General features: G+C 42.6%; 3 protein-coding genes across 3 annotated transcripts in view; 1 reads left to right on the forward strand and 2 right to left on the reverse strand.

The window, feature by feature from the left end:
- Positions 1–3,747, reverse strand: part of PITPNM1 (phosphatidylinositol transfer protein membrane associated 1) — a 30,643-nt gene extending 26,896 nt beyond the window's left edge. The window contains exons 1-4 of the mRNA XM_063289140.1: positions 3,049–3,747; positions 2,669–2,883; positions 2,445–2,566; positions 1,378–1,599 (exon numbers count right to left, since the gene is read on the reverse strand). Of these exons, the coding sequence (XP_063145210.1) occupies positions 1,378–1,599; positions 2,445–2,566; positions 2,669–2,883; positions 3,049–3,126 (637 nt within the window). The 5' untranslated portion in view covers positions 3,127–3,747. The remainder of the gene's footprint in view (positions 1–1,377; positions 1,600–2,444; positions 2,567–2,668; positions 2,884–3,048) is intronic.
- Positions 1–24,564, forward strand: part of NDUFV1 (NADH:ubiquinone oxidoreductase core subunit V1) — a 171,451-nt gene that overhangs the window by 90,346 nt on the left and 56,541 nt on the right. The gene's annotated exons all lie outside the window — the stretch shown is intronic.
- Positions 18,008–23,991, reverse strand: CDK2AP2 (cyclin dependent kinase 2 associated protein 2). Its single transcript, XM_063289141.1, has 4 exons — positions 23,612–23,991; positions 19,589–19,689; positions 19,363–19,495; positions 18,008–18,642 (listed from the first exon to the last, which is right to left on the reverse strand). Exons 1-4 carry the CDS (start codon positions 23,706–23,708, stop codon positions 18,575–18,577), a joined length of 399 nt encoding a protein of 132 aa, XP_063145211.1. The 5' UTR covers positions 23,709–23,991; the 3' UTR covers positions 18,008–18,574.

Below are 24,564 nucleotides of genomic sequence, written 5' to 3' on the forward strand. Positions count from 1 at the left end.
TGTATAACAAAACTTGTTTTTCTGTATAACAAAACTTTATTTTATCTCACAAACATTTTTTTTCAACTCTTTCAGAAATTCCGGAATCATGCTCATATCCAAGCAAAAATGATTACCCTCAATTTATACTGCAATCTTGTCACCCTCAACATCCCTCACATGTCAGCTACTGCATCCAAGGACACAGGTTAAATGAGCAGACAGCATAACCTAGCTCAATTTTTTTGTCTGGGAAGTGCTGCACAAAGTTGGATGCCAATTCTGTTCATGCCAGAAGCCAATTTACACAGATTTTACATAGACACACAGACATAAAATGACAACCTTACTCCCACTAAATCTGGTGTAAACAACTTCCCATTATACATTCCCCAATCATAAATGTTGTTAAGCCTTTAGTATGTCCTATTTTCTGCAGCTGATTGTAAACAAATTTCCTCAATCTAGTACTAGGCTTAACAGGCAATCATTATTTCATATTATCTATGTCCTTCTATCTTTTCTGAAGTCTTTTGAAATCTGCCCCCTCCTTTAACTGTAGTGTCAACACAGTTGGCCTCTTTCTCTAATTTACTACTTCAGCCTCTGTGAGTTTCTTCTACTACTTGCAACCTTTCTCTCACATGGTTACCACCACTAATATTTCTGAGGTCACAGCAGCAGGAAGTGTATCTCGCAGGCAACCAACCAATACATCAAAAGCTCTTTGGGTGGACTAGAGCACTAGATAGTCAGCATCGCGGAGGAAGAAAGTCCAATTCCCCACCAATTTCAGAGGTAACTGAAAATACATTTTGAGTTGCCATATGCTGATAGATTGTGGATCCTGAACAAACACCTTGTAAGTAGCAGAAAAATATGAAGGACACTGCTTTTCAAAATGGCAGGGGACCCAATTATTTTTTTTCAGCTCAGCAAGAATGATTCTGAGCCTTGGTGCGGCCTAGACCTTAGACTGTCTCTTTAATATAGGGATCTCAAGGGAGGTTTTGAACTGCTACTAGATCTTTGGGCCATTATTAAATCTGATTTCACATTAGGTAGCTTTAATGAAGTTCATATGAGAAGGGCAGTTCAGCAGAAAAGGCACTGCACAAGTACTGCCACCGGAGAGGAAATGGGCATTGTGCCTCTGCCAGCACAAGTACAGGATAAATCATCCTATTCCACTGCCTAGACATACAGTGTGGCCTATACTAACTAGCCTCAGGAGGCCAGAGTTGGGGGACCTGTGGTCCTCCAGATGTTGCTAAACTATTTCCACTGGAAATGTTGGATGGAACTGCTGGGAGCTGTAGCTCAACATCTGGAAGAACCAAAGTACCCACTTTGCTGGGGGAAGAATAAAAAGAATGGCAATAAGGAAGATGTGCTCACCTACATCATGGATGAACTGTTCAATCTTGGACTGCATGCCCCAGTAGCGAAACTCCACCTTACAAAGCTTGTAAGCACACATAAAAGGCCCAGAAGTTTCAATGTCTAGCCAGTCATCTCCCAGAGGTCCACGTCCTGTCTTCATTGAATGGTATAGTCTTGGATCTTCCTCTATCTTGTATTCGCTGGGTGAGATGGGGTCCCGTACAATATCAATGGTATCTGTGAGTAAGTGGAGGATGTTTTGTAAAAAGTGATTGCTGGAAACTAAGATAATCTTACTTGGGTTTCTCAGGCTACTGTTCCCTCTCATGTGAAAATTTGTTCAGATGCTCAACTACATTCTCTGACTACTGCTATTGCATACTGTACATCTGTTTTGCCAGGAGCCTGCTGTCTGTTCTTCCACTCCTGGTGTGTAACAGCAGCATCTCCCAATCTCTTGCCCTCAGCTGCATTGGATTTCAACAAGAGGAATGCTGGTTGGAAATTCAAAGTGTGGATGTTCATGACATCTACATGGAGTGAAGCCTTCACAAGGTGAAGGCTGCCTCACTACACAGCACCCTACATTCTATGAGCGAAACACATATCCACTGACTTACACTTCAGTCACTTACTGACCCTAAATATCAGATACCCATCATCAGCCACTCCTGCACAATTGGTTGCTCAGCAAAGCAACATTCAGATATTATATTACATTCTGTATAACCTAAAGCAGGGTTTCTCAACCAGGGTTTGGTGCAATCCTAGGGTTCTGTGAGAGGTCACTAGGGGTTCCCTGGGAGATCACAATTCAGAAAAGTTATTTCAAATTCAGGGAACTTCATATTAAAGAGGTAAGTTTCATTCTTTATTTTTAGTTTAAGAATACTGTTAATGCATATACACAGGCCTACCCATGAAATGAATATAATAATTTTGTAACTTCTGGCCTATATTTGAGCCTGAATGTGCAGGGGTTCCCCAAGGCCTGAAAAATATTTCAAGGGTTCCTCCAGGGTCAAAAGGTTGAGAAAGGCTGGCCTAAAGTGAGAGGCATCGCTCAGTGTTTGAGAACTCACCCACAATCCTTTGCCTGCGCTCTGCAGCACTTAGATTGAAGATATTGGTTTGCTTTCCAGCATCTGGTCGGTAGTAAGTCTCAATCTCAATTGAAAATTTCTCCACAAAGGGGCATGTGTATCTATGAGGAGAAAGATGAAACTCATAGAGCCACCTTTACCGCCTTGGCAGATGCCAACCCCACCCTCTCCCTGCCCTGTTCCAGCCTTCCACTGCCTTTCACCTGGTCCGTGTGTAGGGGTAGGCATTCCAAGATTCCTCCTCCACCTGCAGAGCAGCCTTAGGTAGGAGAGCACGGAACCAGCTAGGAATATGAGAGCCCACATGGTAGATCTTATGTGTATATTGACCACTCCCTCCTGGACCATCACTGTATGGTCGGTTGGACAGGATTTCAACCCCACTGCCTTCGCCACTGGACTCCTCACGGCTCTTCTTCTAAGGAGAGAGAGAGAGAGACAGCTTTCTTAAGCCTGCAATCCATACCTTTTGTTCTTTGAATCCCTCAACCCTGCTCGGTTTTAGTCTACCAATCCTGTTAACCCAAAAACTCTATCTGGTTAAATAAATACCCATCAGCCTGCTTGTCCAAACTGATATTACCTGGATCATGTAAAGTTGGGCCACCTGGTATTCTGTCAGGCTCATGGGCAGCAGTATGTGATATTCTTTGATCAGCATTTTGACTGTCAGATCCTGTGAGTTGAGACACAGTAGAGAGCAGATAAAAGTATACAGCCAAGACAGATGCCTATTTGTGGCTGTGGGACACTTAACAATACAAAAAGAAAATGGGATCAAAGAGGAGATTAAGACAGCTGAAGAAAACTGTGTTTTGGATGACACGGCCTAGCACAATAAAAGATATCCCCCAAATGCTCACCCATATCATGAATAATTTCTTGTATCAGCGAGACTGGCATGTATTTATTTTTTATCCCCAGTATCAGAAAACAATCATATGTCAAACTGAAGAATTATATAAATATAGCAATGCAAAGGAGTCGCTGGTCAAAGGTAGCAGCTCAAACCACATTCTTACTTCCTCAGATGAGAAGCTGGAAAGAAATCCCCATCTGACCTTATTTCAAAATCCAACCCACTGGGTAAGTTTCCATAGCAACTCTTAAGCTAATGAGAGGCTAGGGAGTTTCAACACAGCAAAAGGGAAATGTGGTAGGGAGTTAAAATAGTAACATTTTAATACCCTCTGCTGTTTTACGTCTTCCTGGACCACGTCAGTAGTTCCCAAACTTTGCCATATTATGGCCTGAGAAAAAGAAATTGTGCCATCTCCCACCTGTGAATAAATGTTTTCACTGGGACTGGGGTTGGGCAAGAAATAAACTAATTTTGACCCATATAGCAAATGAAACAGTGATAGAACTTTACAATTTTTTAAAATAACAAGTTTTTTTGCAAATAAGCAAAAACCACCCAGTACAATCTAAAACCATTTTTTAACATGAAGAATGAACTTGCTTCCTTTTGCATAATTCCTGAAATTGGGATTTCATTTTGAAGACAGTCTCATTTACCAAAGTCAGGGAGAAAAAAAAATGTTGCCTTGCCTTAAATCAGCTTCTCTTAAACTGTTCTTAAAATGCTATAGCTTGCACAACACGGGAAGACCAGAAGCTGCTTTTGGTGCTCTCTGTATCAATCTTTTTTTCCCAATCCTGGTGCATGTAAATCTCTCCCCTACTCTTGCCATTTCCTCCTATGCAATCTTACAGCCATCCTCCCTTCAGTGGTAATTTCCTCTGCAGTGTGAGTATCTGATCAGATGGTCACTTTTGCACAGAAACTTCATGCCCTCCAGGCATGATTACTCCTCCTCTAAAAGGCAAATGCAAATTGTAAAAGCAAACAAGCAAACAGACATTCAGACTTCATATAGGGCTCTGGAACTGCAGGGTTGCTTTGCATTCAGCATAATTTTGCATCAAACTGGTAAGTTTGCTGCAAAAGCAGCACAAGGAAAGCACTCTGTGCTGACCCTCCTCTTATCTCACAACCTCCTGTAAGAGTTCACAGCCTGAGAAATGCTGAAGTATGTAATTTGTTTGGTTTTGGCATAACACACAGTATCAAAAGCCAGTTATATACCTTACTGTGTTGTGTGAAGCCAGCTAATAATGGATTGTGCTACCAACAATGGTTAAACAAACCTTGTCTTAATAGGATGCATGAATTTGTTTTATGATTTATAGGGTTGTGTCAACCCAGCTAGAGCATGGAGCTGCTAAAGCTGTGAACATAACTTGCTAAGTTAAGGCTTCATTCTTAAACTTATTAGAACAAAGGCTTCTAGATAAATATGCATAGGATTGTGTTGTCAGTGCTGATATTCTTGGCAATTCTGAACTTCTACTGTTCTGTTTGCGCAACACACTGTAATCAAGGTTTCTGGGGATTTAAGGGGAGTCACTACCCCCCCTCTTATACCTGCATGCCATGCAGAATTTAAATCACGCATAGCTTTGCTCAGCATTGTTATGCAGGGAGAAGCTACTAAATCTCTGCCTATCCTGCATCTGTTCAAGGTGCAGGAGTACATTCAAGGGAAAAAAAAGTCTGCAGCCCTCCCAGTGAGCTGTTTTCATGGATATCCTTTACCCTGTGCACTTACCAAATTGCTCTGGCTCTTGGCCCTTGCAACCTGCTGTTCCTGTCGCATATCTCAAGCAATCGCATCACTTCACACACGTTATTACAATAATCCACAATAGCCCTGCACAGTCAAACCACCTTATTAACCTCATAAAGGGATAAGAGGGCAAGAACAGCCACTAAATCTACAGTTCACACACTTAAAATTACATCGCAAATCCTTGTGAACTCTTGTATCCCGTCTGGAAGACAAAATACTGTACTAGACATGACCATAACTGAAAATAATGCAACACAGAGGGGCTCATAAAGGAATTTTTTTAAGGAAAATACACCTGGAGAATGTAAATAGTTAAGTTATATGTGCCACTCACTACCTGGGAGGTGAGAGTGTACCCTATGCTCCATACTGTCCAGAATCAGTATTTATGAGAAAACCTCTTCCCAAGTACAAACACATTAAGCTGGTCAAGATTCTGAATGTGAATAAAGAGACCTGCTGCACATTTGGAAACCATTCCAAAACCTGCTGAGGCTTCACAGAAAAACAACAACATAGATTAGTATGCTATTTTCTCCATTCCAACTATATAGACAGATATATGGGGGGGGGGGAAACATGCTTAAGTTACAACATTAAGCAATACTTATTGTCTATTTGTAGACATTTGTAGAAGAAACTGAACTTCAACACAAGGAGATTGTTGAACATAAAGTTCAATTTCTCCTACAAACATATTAGAAAAACTACTTCAGAATCTAATTCCTTATAAAGCCATGTCCAACAGAAATAACTTCATGTCCAAACATTCCCATGTTTTAGCCATAATTCAGCCTATTGCACATTTAACATGCACTGTGTTATCTTTAGCAAGCCACCTTTTTCAAGTCAGTTACCCAAATTCTATAAGCATGCATTTGATGGGGAGCTTGCTAATCACCATAACCAATTAAGCAAAGTGACTCAAACGGAAATACATGTAAGGTTCAATCCTAAAAACACCTATAGGACTCGGATACACAACTAACCACACTTAGAAGAGAAAGAAATGGGCATACTTCTGAGTGAGCACACACACACAAGATTGATGTTTATATGATCTTCGGAAATTTAGTTGAAGCCTCAAGCTATGTATTTTTGTTTGTTTCTTAGTGTATATATCCTCATAGCAGATCTGGTTTTTTTAAATAATAAAGGAAGCACTGAGTTCCCACAAAACATTCTTACCTCACAAAATCACACTGAATTTAACCCTGCCTAATTCATTCACAAAGCTCAGGTTTCCATAGGTCTGCCCCATTAGAAAAACATGCTGCCTGTCTTTCTCACAAGAACAAAATAAAGTCAGCAGGTGCAGTTTAAACTTAACTTCCATGTTTGGGAATGCTACTCAGCGACTAAATGTATGCTTGCTTTGCAGCCATTAATGGCACAGGAGCCCTGCAGAAATAAAATATGGCAACCTGGTGGCTAAAGCGATGTAAGGTTCAAATACACCTTCATCCTGACTAAGACATTCCATACAATAGTAAATTACTATTCCAACCACCTTTCAAGCTAGCTGAACTCAACCCGCAGCAAACTCAGAAAGTCAGAAAAGCATTGCTCCATTGGAATAATTGGAGCAGAGGTAACGCGAGGTGCTGCCATCGCTACCCGTGCCTTTGCTAAGGTGAAAGCCTCTCTGTTGCTTTTAGAGAATGGCGACCTAAGATCCAGGAGGGCGGGCTGGCACAGGATTCCGCTTCAACCCACGAGAGACCTAACAGAGAAGTCGATGAAGACGGAAAACGTGCTGGGCGCTTGGTTTCACTTTTTGGAGAGCAAGGGACAGCCCCGTCCTCTTGGAGCGACCTACCTTCACCTCTCTCCCTCACCCCCAAATTCCACGCAGTGTTATTCTGCACCCTTTCTTGCAGCCCAACCGTGCCTAACCCGCCCCAGCTGATACCCGGCTCCTGTACCATCCCACCCGCCCCTTCTATACAATACAGCGCGTGCCTTTCCCGTCTCCCAGCCCCACGGCTCTACGTGCACACGAATACCCCCTGCACACGCACCACGCTCCCGGGCCCAGACCTGTGGCTCGATGTAGGGATGCCGGCGGTGGAAGCAATGGTATGCTACGACGGGGAGAAGGCGGCGAGGGGCGGGGAGGGGGGAGAGAGTAGAGAAGGGAAAGAGACCGCCGGCCTCACTGAGCCCTCCCCGAACCCGCCCTCTCTCTGCCCGAGGCTGCCCGGGCGCTGTCAGGGCTCGGCTGCTGTGGTGGTGGGGGCATGTTCTGGGAAGCAGCGCGGGTGGCTGGCGGGGGGGCCCCACTGACAGGGTTGGATCGACAGACCGAACCGGCCCGCTGCCTCTCGCGTCACCGCGGCGGAGAAGCGCGCTTAGCCGCAGTCCTTGCTGGCGGGGGGTGCGGGGGGGGGGAGAAGGAGGAGGCGGGAGTGCGACTGGGAGGGGAGCAGGCAGGGCTGCTTGTGTGAAGGAGCGTCGAAGTGGAAGCTCAGAGGGACGAGCAGTGGAGGCAGAAAGGCAGGCAAGCCGCCTGGGTGAAGGTCGGGTGGACTCGTGGGATTGCAGGGTACTGAAATGGCTGGTTCCTGGTATTCAGTGAGCGGTCCTCTCCTGGTCCTGAGGGGTCGAATGGTCGGACCCCACCGTATTTTTCGCCCCCTTGAAAGAGCGGGGGATCGGATGCAAAAAAGAGGAGACACTGCCGCAGGAACTTAAGGGGGCTGTAGTTCAGAAAAGACGACCGTGCCGGCGTCGGGCAACTGAGCTCGCTAGGGAAGCAAGTGCAGCCTCTAGGTCCCCAACACTCGGGGCTCTCCCCCATTCAGAGTGTGCGAGGCCTCCCGCCAGCTAGTTCCTTTTTAGCAGAGGCGTAGGTTTCCATAGAAACTGCGACCCAGAACTTGCAAAGTCTCAGCACCTCCGAGCGCGCGAGCTCGCTCTTCCCCGCCTGTCCTTCTGTGACTTCATTGTTCGTTACCTGGGAAACGCCAGTGACGTCAGATTCCCAGTGACATCAATAACTAAAAAGGAATGGCGAGCTCTTTCGAGGCCTGGCGGCTAACAAACCTAGAGAATACGTTTGACCCACGTGTGCCAAAAGGTTCAAATAACCTGCATAAATAAATAGAAACTGAATAGAAAATATTCTTGTGTTAGACCACATTCAAGGAATTCCCAACACCTGTCTTAGAGGGAACCATTTTTGGCTCTTTAATTTCCCAAATAATGGCTCACTGTCACCCCAGCAATTACAGCAACTGCAGACTCCAGCCAACTGCAAGAGGCTGGAATGAAATAAAATCAAGAAACATAAGCTTCTTTAATTATGTTAGCCCTTGGGTGCAGAGGAGGCTTTTGTTAGGATAAAGTCTTCCTCAGGTTGAACTTGGCATCTGGTCAAATCCATACTATTTTCATGGCAATAGTATGGAAGTGGTTTGCCACTGCTTTTTTCTGGGTGATTTTTCAGTTCCTAGTCCAGCCTGCAACCTTGTGATTTCCTGGTAGTCTCCTATCCAAGTATGAACAGGTCTGATCCTGAGCTTTTCTGACATCAGCCAAAGCTGGCTAGGTGTGACTACCTGCCATGATGAGGCTTTTTGTTATATGTTAGCAAAATAAATCAATAAAATTCAGTTTAGCACTATTCAGATTTTATAGGGAGCCACGGAGATGACTTTGGAAAAACTATTCAGAGATGGTTACAACATGTTCAGAAACATGTATTGAGCCCAAGAAACAGGGAAAGTGTTCAGAAAAGACACAGACTGACTCCTTCCTGACTCCCTGGGGTATAAGGGAAAATGCAGTCAAGCTTGAAAGATTGATGTCAGCCCTTTGAGGTTGACCAGCACAGGAAACAGGCTCCATGAGATTACTAGAACTCTACTTTATTGAGATAGGCCATTGTAACAGAATCCGGCAAGCCTGGCTCCAGACAGCAATCTGGAAGCTGCACCTGGTCTAGAATGTGGCAGCACACCGTTCTGGGCACCCCGCAGTTTGCTTGTGTTACATCACTGTCATGCAAGCTGTACTGGCTGCCAGTTGCTTTCAGGGTCCAATTCAAGGGGCTGGTTGACACTTTTAAAACTCTACATGGCACACAGCCAGGTTATCTGCTGGACCGAGTCTCTCTGAGGGTATCTGCTCATACCACTAGGTTAATAGGGTGGGCACACTCCAGGTCCCTTGGCTTAAATGTTGTCATCTAGTGGAACCTCAGAAGGGCAGTTTCTCTGTAGCTGCCCCGGGCCTTTGAAATAGCCTCCAACCTGAGATTCAAGGGGCCTCTGCCTTTTTAGCCTTCTGAAAGGCCGTGAAGACCTGACTCTTCCCCCAAGCATTGGGCTAGCATGGGGATGGGTTAGGAGGTCAACAAAATGGGTGGTTCCAGCACCTTGGTGGGAAGGGTATGGTATGTTTTTATGTTGCTGGTTTTTAAGGCAAAATATGTATACGATCTGAAGAAAAACCAGAATACAGTATGTTGCTGTTTTTATTAGTTGCTGAGAGTCGCCTAGGATCACTGTGTGAGACAGGCAGCCTAATAAATTCTTTAAATAAAATGAAGTGTGTGGTTTGGGGGTTCTCCTGGACTCTCAGTGCTTGTTTGAGGAGCAGGTGGCAGCTGCAGTTGAAGAGGTTTTACACAACTTCATCTGGTGTGTCAGTTGTGCCCCTTCCTGGATCAGGAGGCACTGCTCACAGTCATTCAAAGTTGGTCACCTCTCAAGTAGATTACTGCATCGTGCTTTACATAGGGCTGCCCTTGAAGACCATCCAGAATGCAGCAGCGTAAGTAGTTATGTGTGCCCATTTTATACCTCTGCTCTGCAAACTGCATTGGTTCCCTGTGTGCTTCCAAGGACATTTCAAGGTGCTGATTGTCACCTATAAAGCCCTACGTGGCATGGGGCCAGGTTATTTGCGGGACCACTTCTCTCCAGTTGTTTCTACATGCCCATTAGATCCGACAGAAGGGGCATGCTTTAGGTCCTGTCTGTCAAGGAATTTCATCTAGCAGGACTTAGGGAGTGGGCCTTTTCTGTCATCTGCCCTCGAGAACACCACAACCCTGCCCAAGATTCAGTTGGTTCCAATCCTGCTGGCATTTCAGGAAGCTTAAAGACATGGCTATTTTTCTGGGCATAGGGATTGGGAGGTTAATTGGCTCTGTAGATTGAAGTGTCACCTGCTAACGATTTGTGCTGTCCTCAGTTGCCATTATGTATATATATATATTACTGTTTATTGTATATAACATTATGCCAACCACCAGAATCACTATTGTGAGATAGGCAGCCATACCAATCGATTAAAATAAAAATAAATAAATAGAAAATAAAACTTATTTTCTTCCTTATCTTTCCTGAATATTCCTTTGAAAAAACATTTACAACTACTCTCCAAATTTTTGTCAAAACACTAGATTGCAAGCAAATTCTAAGAACAAAAATGTATTAATATACTAGGTGAAATTTAAATAAAACCTTCTCTGGTTTTGTACCCATAGAATGTGTAAAACTGAAGTGTAGTGGCCTTCCTTTCCTCCCTTTTTTCCCACCATCACTAGCTGGCAGGACCATGTGGTTGTAGGTTAAGAAACGTTTTCTTATATTACCAGCAAAATCTGCCAACAGGGTGCTGCAAGATTTTCAGGCAACATGTTGCTTGTAAAATCATTTAAATTCACTCAGATCTTAACTTTGAATGGGCCAAATCTTTGGTGATAACAGAGGCAGAGTGTAGCGGTATGAACTCATGGATCTTGAGGATAGGGTCCTGGGCAGTATGAGCCCTATCACATGGAAACTGAAGTCATGGACTACCAAGCTCTTTGGGAAACAAGTGGGTGGGTGATCGGCTGGATTCAAGGGGCGGTGGTGTCAGTACCTCGTTAGGAGAAGAGGCAAAGCCTGCCTTGAATAAGATAATAGTATGGCCTATACTGAAAAGACAGTCCCTGGATCTGACCATATTAGAGTACTCTCATCTGGGTTTGAATCTCTCCTTTTGGGCAAAGTTTATGGAGAGGCAGGGGCGGGCGGGCAGTTCAACTTCAAGTGCCGGGTCACATTTCAGGCTTGGGCATTGGATTGAAATGTCATTGTTCACACTGCCTTGGGACTTGGAGGGGGAGGGGGCCCTCCCCATCCTTTTAAATTTCTCAGCAACGTTTGATACTATGGATCAGGGTATTGTTCTGCCCTCCCACTCCCCAACACCCAAAGGGTTGGAAGTCAGAGGCTCTGTTTTACAATGGTTTGGTTCCTTCCTGAGTGGCTGGTTCCCAGGTAAGGGGGGAGGAAGGAAAGGTCTACCTATTGCTCTCTCCAATATGGGTGCCACAGCATTCCTCTCTTTATTCCCTGCTGTACACCATGTACAAGAAGCTATTGGGTGATGTCATCCATTGGTTTGGAGTAAGGTGTCACTGATATGCAGATGATACACACCACCATCCAGGGCTGGAACAGTGATGCAGTGCCCTTGTGCTGGGAAGCGTTCGGAAGTGGGAGAAAAACCGAGTGAAGTGCAATCTCTGCAAGGCTGAGTTACTCTTTGTCCAGCAACCTTATGGCATTCTGGCCGATTCAGTGGTGTCTCTGAATAGGTGGCACTCCCCAGAGGAGCTGGTCCATAACTTGGGGGTTCTCCGAGATGCATGGCTACTGCTGCCAAGGTAGAGGGAGGCTGTGGATAGGTGGGCCAGTTTCAGCTGGAACACGAGTTGCGACCTTTCCAAAAGAAGGAGACCCTGGTTCCTTTGACTTCATCCTTGTCACCTTTCTTTTAGATGATTGCAGTGTGATCTATATGGGGCAGCCTTCAAATGCTATTTTCAAGCTGCAGTTGGAAGATCTTCACAGACAGTTTTATTTCACTGGGACTTTGACTCTAGTTAGAGTTGTTTGTGTCCCTCCTGGGGGAGGATTGGTTTATTATTTGATTTAGTCCTAGTCGATTTATTACTAATGTTGCATTTATATTTTAATGTGTTATAACCCGCTAAGAATCTTTTGATTTGGGTGGGCTAGAAAAACTGTAAAATAAAAATTTAAAAACACAGCAGCCCGCATGCTGGAGAGAGAGAGCCATTGCTCACATATATAATACCTGTGTAGTGAGCACTGCATTGGCTGCAGATAGAGTTCCAGGTACAATTCAAAGTACTGGCATTGACCTAGAAAGCTGTATCTGGTTAGAGCCTGGGTTCTTGCAGGACCATCTGCTTCAAGATCCCACCTGGATGCACATTATGGGGGAGTGTGTTGAAGGTTTCTCAGTGGTAGCACCCATCCTGTAGAACAACTTCTTGCCTGCCTGTCTGCCTGCCTGCACTACTGAGTTTTAAAAAAGCTGTGAAAATAGAACTATTTAATGTGGTATTTGGAAGTCAGCATCTGGTCATGGAATGCCTATTTATATTAATTGAACAATATAGTTGTAGCGGTGATTTTATTTGTTTTGCTCTTGGCATATCATGCTGATTTATTTATTGTTCTACTGACTTTACTCTTTGGGGTTTTAACTGCACCACCATGAATCCTTGCAGGGTGTAGTGATATAGAAATATAGAATGAATGAATGAATGATCATGCTTTAAATAACCACCCTCAACAATTTTCTTTGTATCCAGCTCTGCTCCCTCTATTTAGTTCAGTTCCATACTTCAGTGCTGTATGGCTTGTACAGAAATAGACCAGTCTGATTTGTAGTACATTTTTTTCATATGTATGTTTAGTTGGTTGTATTCGTACAACATGCTAAACCATAATCTGCTTAACACATTTTAGGTAGCATGTTGATGAACCCACCTGTGTGGTTAGTTTATTGTTCAAAAGGCTGAGAAGCTATGGTGGGTCCACTACATCTTCCGTCCATCTACCCTAGCAAGTGTATATACAGTTGATTTTGTTTTAAGGATCACAAAGCAACACAGAAATGAAATCTCGGTGTCTCAATAATTGTGAACAAGAGCAATTATAATGAGTGAGAAATCTTTTTTTTTTCTCAATCCATAGTTGCTTTCCAACAACTGATGGGACTGAAGCCAATGATGGATGGTTCCAGAGCACAAAAGGGACAGGGTCATCTTTCTACCTTAGGGAACTGTAAACCACACTTGCTAGTGATTTTGCCAAGATTTTAAAATGTATTTCAAGAGTTCTATATTGCCCTTGTTTTATATGTAACATCAGAAAGGAGATTTCTAAAAACTGAATATCATGTACACTTTCTTTGCCTAAATATATGACACATCTGGGAGCTTGGATCCTTCCTATTTCCACCAGTCTTATACCCCTTGTTTGTACAGCTTTCTCCATAGTGGCATGATTTACCAGGCCAATTTCTTCTGTACAGTTTGTTACTAACTTCAGCTTACTGTTTATTTGATCATATCTGTTTTAACAAAGCATTCCTTTTTTTAAAAAAAATCACAACACAGGGAAGTCAATTCAATACAAGTAGTATTTATAGATACTCAGCATAATTGTCTGTATTGAGGACCAACAACTGTGACCCTTGGCCTAATTTCCAAAAGTAGTAAGCAAAATAATATTTCACATTTCTGGAAAGAGTCTCTATCCCTTCCTCCTAGCTTGTAATATTTCATCCTCCTTCAGTTTAGTTCATACATCTGTATAAAACAACTGTGCTTCAGAACAAAATAACTGATTCCTGGTTTTGCATCTCATAGTTAAGCTGATAAACTAACAATTACTATGTAGACTTTTCAAAGAGGACCATCCAAAATTAAAATCTTACAAATTAATTCTACATATTTCAGATTCAGAGGGTATTTGTGGGGTAAATGTATTTCCTGTGATATACAATCAATACCTGCTGTATTCACAGGTTCTAAGGTCTGCTGACAGAAAAGCTGATTTGCAACTGTATATGTTTTGAGCTTTTATAGATGATCAGTTTTATATAATAGCACATATCATTTACTGTTGTATGCCTTTTACAAGTACTTTCCAAGCTTTTTCAGGAATATTTCCTTTTCCATGTGCTGAGGTGTATTTTCTGCAAAAATTGTAGCATTTTTTTTCCTCTATTTCCATGAAATTTATTTCTATATCTTTTATGTGGAGTACTATAAATTGTTTATATATACATATACATATTACATTTACTATAGTATCAAGATATAGCTCTAGGTATTTGCTCAAAGTGTGATTTTAGAATGCATATTTAGTCAGATTTATAGTATATAAGCATGCACACATGGAAAGGGGAATCCTATTGTGCACATTAATCCATATACTACTAAAACTCTCAGGTCTGTTTGATACTTTGTAACCTTTAACTGGGCAAAACAGTGTATCACAGGGCAACAATTTTTGAACCAAGGTACCTCAAATGGGCTAACTTATAGAATGCATCCAAAATCCAGGACCCATGACTCCTGTGGAATTGAAATGTGGCCAATTTTATAAAACATTTTATGACATAATACAGAATGTCATAAAACATTTCCCGTTGTCAACTCCTGATGTTTGACTGTGCTATACAGTTCAACATTGGCTACTTTCAAGGCAAATGCATCTCTGTGAATTTTTAAGAACTTTTCCAGTACATTAGAAGCTCTGCCATTGTTGAAGGCATTGAGATACCTGGTAAGGAAATCTCTCTGAAACGATGACCCAACAGGTCACAGGTTGTCTAGTATGATTCTAAATTTCTTCAGAAACATCAAGAAAAATATGCATCTTCTCAGGAAATTTAGCAAGTGTTGATCTGTCATAAGTGAACAGGCAAATTTTAAGAAGAACCTCAAAGGATGACAAATAACAGCTTGTTTATTGTTGCACATTCAGACTAATTTATTAGGCCAAGTTCTCAAATCTCAGTCTTGCATGCATATATTACCTAAGCAATAATAAAGAGTTAATAGCCAATAAGCTTTTAGCAAAAGGACAGTATTTTTAGGCCATACAGTAATCCTTATCTCCCCCTCCCACTAATTTTCTGGAAAAACCAATTAACTATTCCTCAGGAATATATGATATTCACTAAGTTGTAATGAGGGCTGAACTACATTTTACACCTGAAAATATATACTTTGCAACTCAGCAATAATTAAAAGAAGCTCCTCTGTAGAGGAGAATCAGCAGGTAGGAGGGGAGTATTTAATACATCCCACTTAATCCCACTTTTCTACAATTCTTCACCCTGGGTCTTCTTTTCTTGACAGTTTCTATTATTTTTCAACTATCTAGATTTCTCTTTAAAAAAAAAGGAAATTGTGCTTGTATTCTACTGTACTCTTCCCTAAAAATCTTTTCCAGACATACTGTAAGAGGCACATCTGGATTTTCTAGCCCCATGCTTGAGTAGTAATATCTAGGCCTGCTTATGACTAATACCCTCTCCCTCCTGGGCACCAAGAAACTATTCTGAGTAAAAGCCAGATGGTTCCCAGTTCATAAGCCAACCAGGTTCAAGATAGTTGCTCTGGATGGGAGTTGTGCTTCCCCAGAAAGAGCTGGTTTACAATCTGGGTATTCTCCTGGGCTCCCAGTTCCTGTTGGAACAGCAAGTAAAAGCTGTGGCTTGGAGATCCTTTGCCCAGCTTTGACTAGTGTACCAGTTGCAACTGTTCCTAGAACAGGAGACACAGCCAACAGTCATGCATGCTCTTGTCACCTCACATTTGGACTACTGTAATTCACTCTACATCTAAACTCCTACTTGGCTTGGGGCCTGGTTATCTGCAAGACCATTTATTCGAACAAAATCTGCATGTCCAGGTCATGCTGGCAGAGAGTGCATGCTGAGATTCCTTACCTCCAATAAGATGGGGTAGGAGAGGCAAACATTTTCTGTTGGAGCTCCCCTGCTGTAGAATATCTTATAACCAGAAATAAGAGCTGTGCCTTCATTCCTGATATTTAGAAACCTTTTGAAAACATAGCATTTTCAGAGAGCATTTAGGAAGCAAGGAATGAGTTGAAGATGTGCCTGGGATGGATGATGCTGTTTCATGATGGTTATAACAAAGGTAATAATCCATATAGGGTACAGTCAGGACCAGAAATATTGGAACAAAGATAACTGTTTTGGCATTTGGCCTCTGTACACCACCACACTGAAGTTGAAAGGAAACACACCCAGATGGGAGCAAAGTCAGGACTTTCAGCTGTAATTCAAGGGGTTTGACAAAAGTGGGGCACTAACCATTCAGGAAGTACAGCCAGTGGCATATACACACCCCCATCGTTGGTGGCTCATAAGTAATGGAACGAATGGCTGACAAGCAGCTGCATGGCCAGGTGTGGCCTGCTTCCTGGGTACCCCATGATCAATCAAGCAGATAAAAGGCCTGGAGATGGTTCTGAATGTTACATTTGCATTTGGTAGCTGTTCGCTGGAACTCTCAACATGAGGTCCAAAGAGGTGTCCATGCGAGTGACCATCATTAGGCTGAGAAAACAAAATAAACCCATCAGAGAGATAGCAAAAACATTGGGAGTGGCCAATACAACAGTTTGGAACAGCCTGAAAAAGAAGGCATTAACTGGCAAGCTCAGCAACAGCAAAAGGCCTGGAAGACCACAGAAGACAACTGAAGTGGATGACTGCAGAATTCCGCTCATGGTGAAGAGGAACCTGTTCACAACATCCAGCCAGGTCAAGAATGCTCTTGAGGAGGTAGGCATGTCATTGTCAACAACTACAGTCAAGAGACAGCTTTATGAATGTAAATACAGAGGCTTCACAACAAGATGCAAACCATTGGAAACACTCAAGAACAGAAAGGCCAGGTTAGACTTTGCCAGCAAACACCTAAAAAAGCCTGCCGGGTTCTGGAATAAGATTCTTTGGACTGACGAAACCAAGATTAACTTGCACCAGAATGACGGGAAAAGTATGGAGAAGGAAAGGAACTGCTAATAATCCAAAGCATACCACATCATTTGTCAAACATGGTGGAAGCAGTGTTATGGCATGGGCATGTATGGCTGCCAATGGAACTGGGTCACTGGTGTTTATTGATGACCTGACTGCTGATAAAAGCAGCAGCATGAATTCTGAAGTATATAGGGCTATACTTTCTGCTCAGATTCAACCAAATGCTGCCAAACTGATAGGACAGCGCTTCATATTGCAGATGGGTAATGACCCAAAACATACAGCAAAAGCTACCCAAGAGTTTCTCAAGGCAAAGAAGTGGGATGTTCTTCAATGGCCAAGTCAGTCACCTGATCTCAACCCAGTAGAGCATGTTTTTCACTTACTGAAGACAAGGCTGAAGGCAGAAAGACCCACAAACAAGCAGCAGCTGAAGGCAGCTGCAGTAAAGGCTGGCAAAGCATCTCGAGGGAGGAAACTCAGCATTTGGTCATGTCCATGGGTTCCAAACTTCAGGCAGTCATTGACTGCGAAGGATTTTCATCCAGGTATTAAAGGCGATCCTTATGTTTGTAATGATGTTGGTTTGTTCCACTACTTATGAGCCACCAACGATGGGTGTGTGTGTGCGCCACTGGCTGTACTTCTTGAACAGTTAGTGCCCCACTTTTGTCAACCCCCTTGAATTATAGCTGAAAGTCCTGACTTTGCTCCCATCTTGGTGTGTTTCGTTTCAACTTCAGTGTGGTGGTGTACAGAGGCCAAATGCCAAAACAGTTATCCTTGTTCCAATATTTCTGGTCCTGACTGTATTTTCTACTGACTATTGCATTGGCAATTTGTGTTTCTCTTTGTAAGCCACTTAGATTTGAATGACTGAAGTGGCATCTTATTTAAAAATAAAAAACCAACTTCAAGCATATAAACTACTTAATGAAAGCCTCTCACACCACAGTGAGAATGGGGAAGCAGCAGAAATCTAGCTCACTGGAGAACAGCTTTAGAAATGAAATGTCAACATAAATGTGCTCCCAACTTCTGACATAGTAACAGCACAAACAAGTCATGTAGGAGTAGAAACATTTTATTACAAGTTTCCCAATACAGGCTCAGTGATCGCTGGTTGAGACTCTTGTTACAAGAGGAAGAGAGGGCTTCATACTGCTTTACTAAGGAAGCACATCTTGCAATACATGCCCTTCAGTAATATTTTAGTGAGGAAGAGAATATTTCCCTCACCACATGAAAAAAAAATATAGAAAAGCACAGTGAAGAAGGGATAATCCAAATTCCAACGGTTTTATTTATTCAAAAACCCCACGTATTTTATAAAGATATAGAACTTGTCACCAGCAATTATTCTGACTAGTAGACCAAAGGGTGTGCGCAATGAATTCTTTCTGTATATATTCCCAGAATGCCAATTGACGGGAAGTTCTGTGATGCAACTGGAGATACTTCAGATTCTTAGGTGCCAATTGGTATAAAGGTCTTTGAAGGCGATCACAGTTCTAAGACTTGAGACACTGATTGGTAGCAAGATTTGAAAGGAAGGGGAAAACTTCAGATTCCAAAATGTTGATTAGCTGGAAAGTGCTAGGATCCTCCAAGGGTGGTGCCAGGAGGAAGCGAGTGTTACGTGCGGGCATTGCGCTCTGTCTCTGCCAGACACTCTCTTACCAGCGCCCGGGCATGAATAATGCCTGCAGAAAGAATTCACAAGACTAAGATATGCTGAATAATGGATTTCAAAGCAGCAACCCAATAGCATGTGACATGATTTACAACTGCAGCATCTTCCACACAAAACATTTATACATACCTTATTAATTAAATTCAAGATCAGAAAAACTGATATAGGACAAAATGCAGATGTGTGGGCTTGAATAAATCAGAAAGTACAAAGGCAGGAAAAGTACTAACTGGCAGCAAGGCAGTACACAACGTAAGGAACTGTTATACAGCTGTCTTGCAGAAACAGATCAACATTTCTCTACAAGCTAGGTTTATACCTACTGGGTATAGATTCTCATCTAGCAGGTTCTACCTGTTCCCATTGTGTTGCAGCTATTAGCACTAGAGAGAACCGATTTGGCTGGAAATATTAAGAGCTCTGGCCTTAGGGTTAGGGAGAAGCTTCTTTCCATTATTTCCCTGGCAAGACTACAACTTTAAACCAACTTTCGGTTATGAACTAAAAGAAATGAATTGGAAGAGTTAATTGGAAATTGCAATGCCAGTCATCTATAACTTATTCTGCGGTGTTGGATTTGAGAAGAATTAATCTCCAGAACTTCTGGGAAAACCAGCCACGTGGTTGGTTGAACTTACACGGAACTTGAGAAATTCAGCTAGTCCCAGCCTCCGATAGGACAAATCTGAGTAATTGTACGTGCACCCATATACATGAAGGTGCTTCCTACCTCGCTTCAGCCGTTCCATAGCACTCTTGCTACCTGCATATGTAGGTCGTATCTCTTTGCCCATATCTTCAATTACAGAAAGCAAATCTGTGTATGTGCTCTGGGAGCCTTGGGCACCTGGTGGCTTCATAGCCTGTAAGATCAACAGCAGAAAACAAAAACAAAGGACACTTCTTCCATTATTTCCATTAACTGGCAAGACCCCACCTCAACCTTATATGCTCACCTGCACGTAGCCCATCGATGGGGGCCCAAAATCGTTGAAGAGAGGTCGAAAGGGGGCAGACGCTCCAGGGACAGAACCAGATGGAGATGGGACACTGGTAGCTGAAAAACAAGTGATGGAATTGAGCTCCTTGCTAATCTAAACTCTCGTCCTCATGAACCTCTTGTAAGAGGGTAGTGCTGTAATTTTGTTGCTTCCCACTGTAGAAGCAGCTAAGACAATAGTGGAAGGACTTGCTTTGGAGTAAATTGAAGGGTTTTTTAAATCTAGAATTAGACTTACAGTATAGGCCTTCTGAACTGCTCACAGCGATTTGATTTTCAAATGACCAAACTTCTATTTGAACAATTATGTAATAGAGTTGACATAAATCACACAACTGGAAAAGAAGAGTTTTGTTGCAACTTGTCTGTTATCTAAAATAGGGGAAAGGGAATTGGGTGTGGCTATTTTTGTATGGATCAAGGACAATATACTGTTAATCTTGGAAGTCTGTCACAGGACCTTAATCATTCAGATGAAGGGTTGATTTCTGGTGCTCAGGACATCCATTTCAACTCTAGGATATGATGAACCAATTCACAGTTTTTCCATGAGTTAAAATAAAAAGGTTGGATGCATGACTTCTTCTTTAGTACAAATATTATCACAAACAATTACACAATATATCTGAATATATGGGCCAACAACTTTGGGGCACTTATTTGCGAAGTTATTTGAGTGAATGAATAGGAATTCATGAATAAGAATGTTTTCAAAAGTTGAAAAGACTCAACCAAGCATAGAGCCCAGAAAGGATTTTTATAACCAACATCTAAAATTAAAATATATTAATGTTATATGGAAGATCTTATATATTCTCCCCAAAATAAGTACTATTATTTTAAAGTTGAAGTATCTTATGTGTTAAACCCAGGAAAGTTTTTTAAAAATTAGTAAATTCATTCATACACATACAGTTTTAAACAGCTGCTTATATATGAATGCAGATTTTAGTTTATTCTGGCTCATTTTTACCAGTCTCTGAATGGAATAGTTGGTTATACATGTTTATGTTTAGTATCTTTGATTCCCTTGTTAGGATTGAAATAAAAGAAATTTAATTTTAGGCTTTAGTCTGTCAGCTTCTCTCTTATTTTAGATTCTAATATTATATTAACACATTGTAATATTGTTTTGACTGACAAAGCCAACTGTAACCTTACCTGGCACCAAAGGACTCAGCTATGCTAATTCATGTGCTACAATGCACTTTACATGGGGCTGCCATCTTTTACCCTTTTTTTTTTCACTTGTTATTTGTGTGTTTTTTTGCTGGGGAATTTTATGGTGTTATTGTTGAATTAATCATATCCTGGATATTTTACATTTTGTTAACACACTATGCGAGCTACTGAGAGTTGTTACATTGAGGCAAGGCAAGGTAGAAGTTTAATAAATAAATGAATAAAATCTCTTGGAAATGTCAGCAAGCCTTCTTTAAAATAGAAGCAGAATATATTTATAATGTGAACAGACAACTTCCCCTTGTCCTTTTCCATCTTGACCGCAGTAGCTTGGGGGTTTTGACTTAACTTCTGGCAGCCCAATATATAACACAGAGTTTTATGGGGTTTTGCAGAGTTAGGAAGGGATACAAGAACTTGCTACCCTACGCTGAGCTGAATTCAGCCTTTATTCTTGGCTGTCACCTTCATCTTGCTTTTCTCATCCTAGCCATGTGAGCCTCACACTCTAAAAGTAGATCATAATTTCAGTATTTTATGAGTCACCCTGAGAATTCTATTATAAAATGACACACACTGTTAAAAATATTAGTACATATGTACACACATATGGTACTCCTGCCACTCATCATTCCTAAATCACATTATGGTCTACTAAAACTATTCAACTCAGGATGTTTCTAAAACTATAAAGTTTGAAAATACAGAGTCCTTAATTGAGAAAAGAAATGGGAGCTATTATGCCAGTAATAAAGAGTATGTATTTAGACTTTGAACCATCTGGAATTAATTTGTGGAAGAAAGAAAGAGAATATGAAAGCAACTCAATTACTTTGATCTGAAGGGTCCAGAAAGAGAGTAACTACTTGAGGTTGGCCCCTACAGAGATTATGTAGAGCAGTGTTGAGAAGGCTGAGAAGCACTGATGTAGAGTCTTGCATTATCTTTTCTGCCCCACTTCACTTAGTCATCTTTCTATTTGTGCAAGTGATTCACCTATGGCTACTGCAAAGTGAAGCAAAATACTGCAAATGTTAGCTCAGTACAGATTCCTTCCACAGGAAATGGTCCTTTCAAAGTTATTATACAAGTCATGTACCATTTTCTTTTAATACTATCTAATAATGATGGCACCCATCTACTTCTGATTAGCATGACAGTGACAATGTGTTTTATACCAAGAATGAGTGTCCAACATGCTCATTTATTTATTTATTCAAATTTCTATCACCACCCATCTCCCCGCAAAAAGGGGGACTCTTTTACACAACTTTATGCAACCACAACAGTACAGTGGTATCAGATATGCAATTAACTTCCCTGTACTGAGGAAAATATGAAATACTTCCAGAGAACTAGTAAAGGAAGGTTTTGTAAAGTGAGAGTCTGCTGGTTCTTTTCTTTGAAAACTACTAGAGTTCTGCAGATCTCTAGTGTGTGTAGCAAAGCCAGTTAATGACACTTTGCATGGGCTAGAATATATGAAGTTTAAATAATTGATCAAGCCCAGAAGTATTACTCTGGCTGCCAGTGATGGTCCATGGTGAAGCAAAGAATGTTGTCAGTTTGCTATCTGAAACCTAACTGGATATATCATGGCCTGAACCTTGGATCTCCTTTATGCAAAGCACATGCCTCATCACTGAGCTATAATTTTTCCTCTGTTGTGCACTAGCTTACACACACCTCTTTGTGAGTAATTTACATAGGTATGCAGTCTGGAAGTCAATCCCAATCTTTTTCAAGGACATAAATACATTCATTCCAATACTTATCTCCAAACCTATATAATAGACTCAAGTATGCCAAAAGAAGCATAAGCACATGAAGGAAGGTGTCAGCACAGTTCATACCTCCAGGAACTTTCTGTAACTAAGCCAAGATATATACAAAGAGCACAGTTAGTAGACTATGTACTAGGAAAAAAGTAATTTCCATTCCTAAATATGGTAGCCAGATCCTAGGGAACACCCAATCAGAATCTCCTAAATAAAAACTGACAGAAATGCGAGCCCCAGTATCCAGTTCCATTCTTCAGGTATATGAAATTGCTTCTTCCTAGCTAGTGCCATTTACACTATGTTCAAATTAGTTAGTAAAAGTTATAGGGAAAATTTTAACTTGTCCTCCTTTGTGCTTTTTTTCAACTAAACTTTTGTCTATTGCTAATCTAACAAAACATGATACACCTGACATTATGCAACCCTACGTTGCTCAAACAGAAATCCTACTGAGTTTAATGGGGCTCACTCTTAGCATAAACTGTAATTCTATGCAACTACACAGAATATAATCAGGTATCAGTGTAAATAGGAAGGCTGAGCTTTCCTTCTGTTTATTCACTCAATTTCACCCTTTTTACCATCCAGAAGTTAAACTTTTCACTTTTCTGGGCTGGTTCGTTTTTCTTTTTAACAGCAGTCCTTTCTTACCGTAAAAGAACTAGTGTGATGGACACCCACATTTATTATTATTCGCCTTAGTTTCTTTTCCTTTTGTTTAAAGTATACATTCATTTCGCTGTTTCTATCTAATATAATCAGGCTTCCTCCCCTCTTCCCTTTTGTGATCGGCCGCCCCCGAGCCTCCGCCTTATCAAGCTGCTCTGGAAGGCCCAGGAAAAACCTGCCAGGAAAAGGGCGGAGGGAGGAGGTGAGGCAACCCTCCAGGGCCGGCCACTGACCCCAGGCGACTCCGCCGTGCAGCCTTCCGCCCTGTTCGGCTTTCAGCCGGCCACTTTGCTCGGGCGCGGGAGGAGATCGAGCCGGAGGGAAGGCGGGCCGAAGGGGGCTCTTACCGACCGGCGGGGCTCCGGGGGCGGGACTGGCGCTACTGCTGCTGGTGCCGGCGGCTCCTGAGCTGGTGGGGGCAGGCGCGATAGGCTTGTAGGACATCCCCGACTCCGCGCTCTCTAGTACTGGCTGGCCCGCGATTGGCGCGATGCTCCGGCTTCAGCCGCGACTGCCACTGCTCCGATTGGCGGGGAGGCTACAAAAAGCACACCCCTGGCTGGCAAACTCTTTTCCTCCGCCGGTCCTGATTGGTGGGAGGCGCCCTAAGTCCCGCCTCCCAATCGGCTGCGTGGGTCTTCCCCCTCCCGCCTCCACGCCTCTTCAGCTGCCTGTCCCGGCTTGGTTCCCCGGCAAGTGGGGGTTCTTTCTCGCGCCTGGGCAGGCGCGCGCGCTTCACCATTCAATCCCTCGAGCGAGCGGCCGTGCTTTTCCTCCCTCTTTCGTGCCCACGATTCTAGGCGACTTGACCCTGGGAGAGCGAGCACGCGCGCCTTCTACCCCCTTCCGCTCCTCTTCCCCTCGCGCTCGGAGCGGAGTTCCGCGAGTGGCCGCCGCGGATTACGCCTTCATCTCGCGCCTACGTGTCTCGCTCCCTCCCCCTGTGACCTCACTGCGTATTATTACACCCGTCCCGTCCGTTTCCATAGTGACGAGAGGGCCCGAACGCTGGCCTACTTGACGTCCCTTCGTCAGGCCTTTGGGCTGAGAAGGAAGTCGTTGCGGTCTCGGTTGACTCCTTACCCTTCGCCTCCGTGGCTGGGTGGGCGGGCTTCTACATGTCTTCGATTGCCCTCTTGAAGCGCTTTGAGGCCTCTAGAAGTTTTGAACATTCTTTTTTTCGTGGGGGGGCGAGCAGAGCTAACTTGCCTCGAACGTTGGAATCCTAGGTTTCCACGTGACCCGTTTCTGTTCTTTTATTTTTGTTTTTACATTTCCTATGCCTGAAACTGGAATTTTG

Source organism: Candoia aspera, chromosome 1, assembly GCF_035149785.1.
Source record: "Candoia aspera isolate rCanAsp1 chromosome 1, rCanAsp1.hap2, whole genome shotgun sequence".
Classification (NCBI taxonomy): domain Eukaryota; kingdom Metazoa; phylum Chordata; class Lepidosauria; order Squamata; family Boidae; genus Candoia; species Candoia aspera.